We start from the raw sequence: 5,032 nt of genomic DNA, 5'->3' as shown, positions 1-5,032 counted from the left end.
CAAAATAATGTTTTTCAAACAAACTTAAATTAACAGTATTTTGATTTTTTCAAAACAAATTAGATTACGAAAATATTATTACTTAACTCAACACTATTTAAAGCTTTTAAAAACAAATGAAATATCCAAAATATAATGATAACTTAACATAACAGTTTTGTGAGTTTTTCAAACAAATTAAATTATGAAAATATAATGACTCAACTTATCAGTTGTTTGAGATCCTTTCATTTTTATTTAGGAAAACCAGCATATCCACATTTTTTGGCTTTAGTGAACTTCGTTTTTCACTCACTATTAAACCTGCTTTGCTGAACATACGCTCACTTTCAGTTGACGTAGCCGGTACGCAGAGATATTTTTTTGAGCTCATCTTCAATGGCTCATCAGTCGAGATCTGAAAAAAGTTTAGTATTAATTATAATGCTAGATTTTATATAGCATGAATTACCTTCCAGTAGTCTAAAGGGTTTAAACTAGAGTTTATATTTTCCATGTTGAAGTATTGACGAAGGGTCAAAATCGAATCAACTCGGGAATTACGAATTTTTTGAGTTTTGTTTTTTTCCAAAAAATTAAGAAGTGGAGTTTTATCGCATAGTGGTGTTGGCAGGCTAGATATATTTGGAGGGTGATTTTCTTTGTAAAGTGGCGAAAGTTCATTTTCTAAAAATTTTTCGGCTTCTATAGAGTTTGTATTTGAAAAAAAACCCTCCTTTTTAAAACGCGGATCCAGTAATGTCGACAAACGAGTCACAGTTCTTTTTTCATATGGCAGTAGTCTTTGCCGTATGCCTTCCATTAGCAAGTTGCATACGTTACGGCCATCATCAGTTTCTAGTCGATCTTTGATTTCACTCAAATTATGCAAAAGTCCGCTAACCAATGGTATAATTAGCGAAACTGTTACATTAGAGCTGGATGATGTTTGTACCGTCGCATCCTCGAATAGTGAAAGAACCTGCTTTAAATCTTCCAGAACAGATAGCTCATCAACTGATAGAGGTAGTATTGCTTTCGGAGTATCTAACAGGACTTTAGCAATAGCTGACTTTGTGGCCAAAATGCGCTCAATCATGTAGAAAGCACTATTCCACCTTGTAGGGCACTCCTGTTTTAGACTATATGGCTTCATTGGTTCCTGGGCTTGCTTAAATTTTGCATACGCTATTGAGCTGCTCTTGAAAAACGAAACTATGCTTTTGCACTTTCCCATAATTGTCTTAATATTTTCAAGGGAAAAACAGCTTTGGACAATTAAATTAATGCAATGAGCAAAGCAAGGCACGTTTCGCTTTTGTAGAATCTCACATGCTTTTACAACGTTCCTCGCGTTGTCTGTAACAATTGCGCTGACTTTGTCAATAACTTGCCATTCCACAAGGACTTCGCGCAAAGAATTTGCAATATTTTGCGACGTGTGGTTGGTTTCGTCAATGAGATTTTTGGTTGACAAAACAGCTGCTTTTAGCTCAAAGTTGTCATTGATGAAATGGCAAGTGACTGTCATATAACTTTCGTTAGCCCGTGACGTCCAGCAATCTGTTGTTATAGCGCAATAGTCCACTCGGTCCAGAATACAGTGTAATTTGTCTTTCATATTTGTGTAAAAGTCTTGCATGCATGTGTTTCTCAATTTGTTACGAGAAGGCAGCTCGTAGCGAGGATCCAATGTACTGACAAAATTACGAAATCCTTTGTTTTCAACAACTGAGAACGGTCGCATGTCGGAGCATATATAGTGCATTAGTGAGCTATCAAGACTCTTTTTCCTAGCGGAAGATGCTTCGTATTTTTTTTCAATGAAGGACAAAATAGACCCTGAAGATTTCTGAAGCTCGCTAACAGTTAATCCTGCATGCATCCGTTTCAGGTGTCCAGCCAAATTAGTGGTATTGCCACATGTTATATATGTTTTTCCACACTGAATGCATTTAGCTGAACTGCCATCCTTTGATTTGTTAAAAAATTGCCATACAGCTGACTGACCGTACCTTGTTCTTTTTGCTGGGTTTTCTTCTTCCACCTCCTTTGAGCTCGTCTTTGAAACTGCAAAAAAAAAAAAAAAAAATAATTTGTAGTATTATATATATGTATGTATGTACAAGTACTCTTATACACCTAGTCATCACTTTGCGTTGGGTATACGTTCCCAAAAAGTACGACTCAAAGCGACGTCTAGGTGTAGATATTTTGTATTAACAATACGCACTCAGCTACATACATAAAACGATAATCTTACCTTTGCCACTAGAACTTTCTACAAACCGCTCCATTTCAATCACTGCCTGCCAACACCAAAAGCCTAAAATTTAATAATTTTCATATTAAAATGGTATACTTAATCAGTTTTTTTAATGTAGAAAAGTTTTTTAATGCATAAAAGTTTCTTACTTACCACTTTCGTTCCACGTGCAATTACTAAGTGATGGTACAAAATTTGCGAAAACATCGAACATCGGTTTACGAACATCGATGTTTCATTTTCAAATTGAAACATCGATACATCGATATAACATCGATATTCCGCCCAGCTCTACTCGACAATTGTTTCAGGTCCTCAATTTCGATCTGTAACTCCACGTCTGTCGAAACATTTTCCTTGTGCGAGCCACACTCTGAATCTTTTGGCTTCAACCGATTTCAACAAAATTATGAATTCTTCAAGTCAGGATATAAAAGATATTCACAAAAGATCTTTCCAAAGGCAAAAAATCCTTCAAAAAAATGCATGAAGCTTTGCTTAAAAGATTTACTTCCTGATTCAGCCTGACGCTTGGGATGCTGTTATTGCCGCTATTTCTGTCCCTGATATTAAGTTGCGATTTGTGAAAGCTCTTTTAGAAACAGCTAAAACGCAAACAGAAGAGGAAGTTAAAAAAATGTTCAACATGTATGTGGTCAAGTATGGAAAAGTAGCCTGTGCCAAAACTCGTATTCTACCTCAACCCCCTCAAAAAACATTTTTTGACTTCGGGGATGAAAGTAATGGTAAACTTTTTACACTTGGTTTTCAATTAAATATTTGTTTTATGCATATATTTACTTAAATAGATATAAGCATACAATGTGGTTTCACTGACTCGGAAAATTATCTTCAAGAAACGCTCTTATACCTGGCCGAACGAGAAGAAACAACAAGTTGCCTAAATAAATATCAGGCTATTAAAAACGTATTTTTAAAATATAATACCCCGTCACCGTCATCTGCACCTGTTGAACGGTTGTTTTCATTCGCTGGAATTGTAAATCAGTCTAGAAGGCAAAAACTCAGCGATGCAAATTTTGAAATGCTTGTGTTAAGAAAGGCTAATAGCTAATAGCAAATCAACAGTATTTTTACTGCATTTTTTTCAGTAATCAGTAAAAAAATATTTTTACTGCAACTTTTTTCAGTAATCAGTAAAAAAATATTTTTACTGCAATTTTTTTTCAGTAATCAGTAAAAAAATATTTTACTGCAATTTTTTTTCAGTAATCAGTAAAAAAATATTTTTACTGCAATTTTTTTCAGTAATCAGTAAAAGTGTACTGGTAATGCAAATTTTTTTCAGTAATCAGTAAAAGTTTACTGGTAATGAAAATTAAATTGCAATATCAGTAAAATATTATATTTACTGCATTCTTACTGTTACTGCAAAGTGCCCACCTATGCTTTTTACTAAGGTTTCTTGCAGTTCTTGATTCAAATAAAGTATATTTCTAACTATTACGAATTTAGCACAGAAAAAGTGATCGGAGTTATATTATTTAGTCGTGAGTGGGTTAATTTTCTTTTTGTTATTAAGATTTCTAGCAGTTCATAGTTCAAATAATGTGATTTTCTAGCTATTACTTTCATTAAGCAGAAGAAACTATCAGGGTTAACGTTTTGTGGTCGTGAGTGGGTTAATTTTCGTTTTTGTTTACTAAGCACTCCTTGCAGTTCTTGGCTCAAATAACCTAGAACGGTACCTATTACTAATGTAGTGCATAAAAAGTTAGGAGTTATACTTTTTGGGCGTAAGTGGGTAAATTTGCTTTTTGTTAACTAAGATTTCTTGCTGCTCTTTGGTCAAATAACGTGATTTTGTAGCTATTATTACTATTAAACAGAAAAAATTATTTTGGTAATTTTTTTTTTGGCGATGAGTGGGTTAATTTTATTTTTATTTTTTTACCGAGCACTTCTTCAATTGAATCTGTAACTGTTATTAATTTTGCGCAGAAAAGTAAGCAGAGTTAGTTTTGTTTTGGTCGTGAGTGGGTTAATTGTCGTTTTTTTTAAAAAGATTTCTTGTTGTTTATGATTAAACTAACATAATTCTTGGGTCAAATAAAGTAGAATTGGAACTGTTAGTAATTTTGCACAGAAAAAGTGCTTGGATTTATTTTCTTGGTCGTGAGTGGGTTAATTTTTTGTTATTATACTAAGCAATTCTCGCATTCCTAACTCAAATAACGTAATTCTGTCGCTATTAATACCTAAAACAGGAAAAAATTATCACGACCAATACTTTTTTGGTCGTGAGTGGGTTAATTTTTTCTGTTTCACCATGTAACTCTTGCAGCAGTTAAATAAAAAAAAGTGACTTTGTGACTGTTACTAATTTTACACTAAAAAAGTGATCAGCGTAAATCGTTTTGGGCACTAATGGGTTAATTGCCTTTTCTTACTCTACAATTTTTACAGTTTTCGCCTCAAATATGATGGCATTGCTTTAAAGAAATTTCCACAGAAAAAGTGAACACGAGGCCATTTGTGACCGCATTTTTAACTAAAAATCTTAATTGAAATCAACTGCCTGGAATTTGCGATTTTTGCCTTTCAGAAAGTAAAGTGTTTTGTAGTACAGGAATTTGTTTAAAAGGCGTTTTCTCATACCCTAAGCCTAAAATAATCATTCGACGTGCTGCTGGATAAAATTGTTCAAAAGGGGTTTCCAAAAAAACAAGCTTTTTTTAATTTTTGTTTACTTTGGAAATCACTCCTTAAAGACTTCGTACGCTTTATAAACATCCCACAAATATCTATGTATGTAAAAGTATGCAT

At 33.5% G+C, this 5,032-nt stretch overlaps 1 protein-coding gene across 1 annotated transcript; it reads right to left on the bottom strand.

The window, feature by feature from the left end:
- Nucleotides 1–208: 208 nt before the first annotated feature.
- Nucleotides 209–2,517, bottom strand: LOC128855487 (E3 SUMO-protein ligase ZBED1-like). The gene is made up of 4 exons (XM_054090439.1): nucleotides 2,399–2,517; nucleotides 2,243–2,305; nucleotides 452–2,049; nucleotides 209–397 (listed from the first exon to the last, which is right to left on the bottom strand). Exons 1-4 carry the CDS (start codon nucleotides 2,457–2,459, stop codon nucleotides 209–211), a joined length of 1,911 nt encoding a protein of 636 aa, XP_053946414.1. The 5' UTR covers nucleotides 2,460–2,517.
- Between the last annotated feature and the right edge of the window lie 2,515 nt (nucleotides 2,518–5,032).

The sequence above is a fragment of the Anastrepha ludens genome, chromosome 2, assembly GCF_028408465.1.
Source record: "Anastrepha ludens isolate Willacy chromosome 2, idAnaLude1.1, whole genome shotgun sequence".
Lineage (NCBI taxonomy): Eukaryota > Metazoa > Arthropoda > Insecta > Diptera > Tephritidae > Anastrepha > Anastrepha ludens.
The sequence above is the reverse complement of the archived record's forward strand: the minus strand, read 5'-3'. Positions and strand labels throughout refer to the sequence as shown.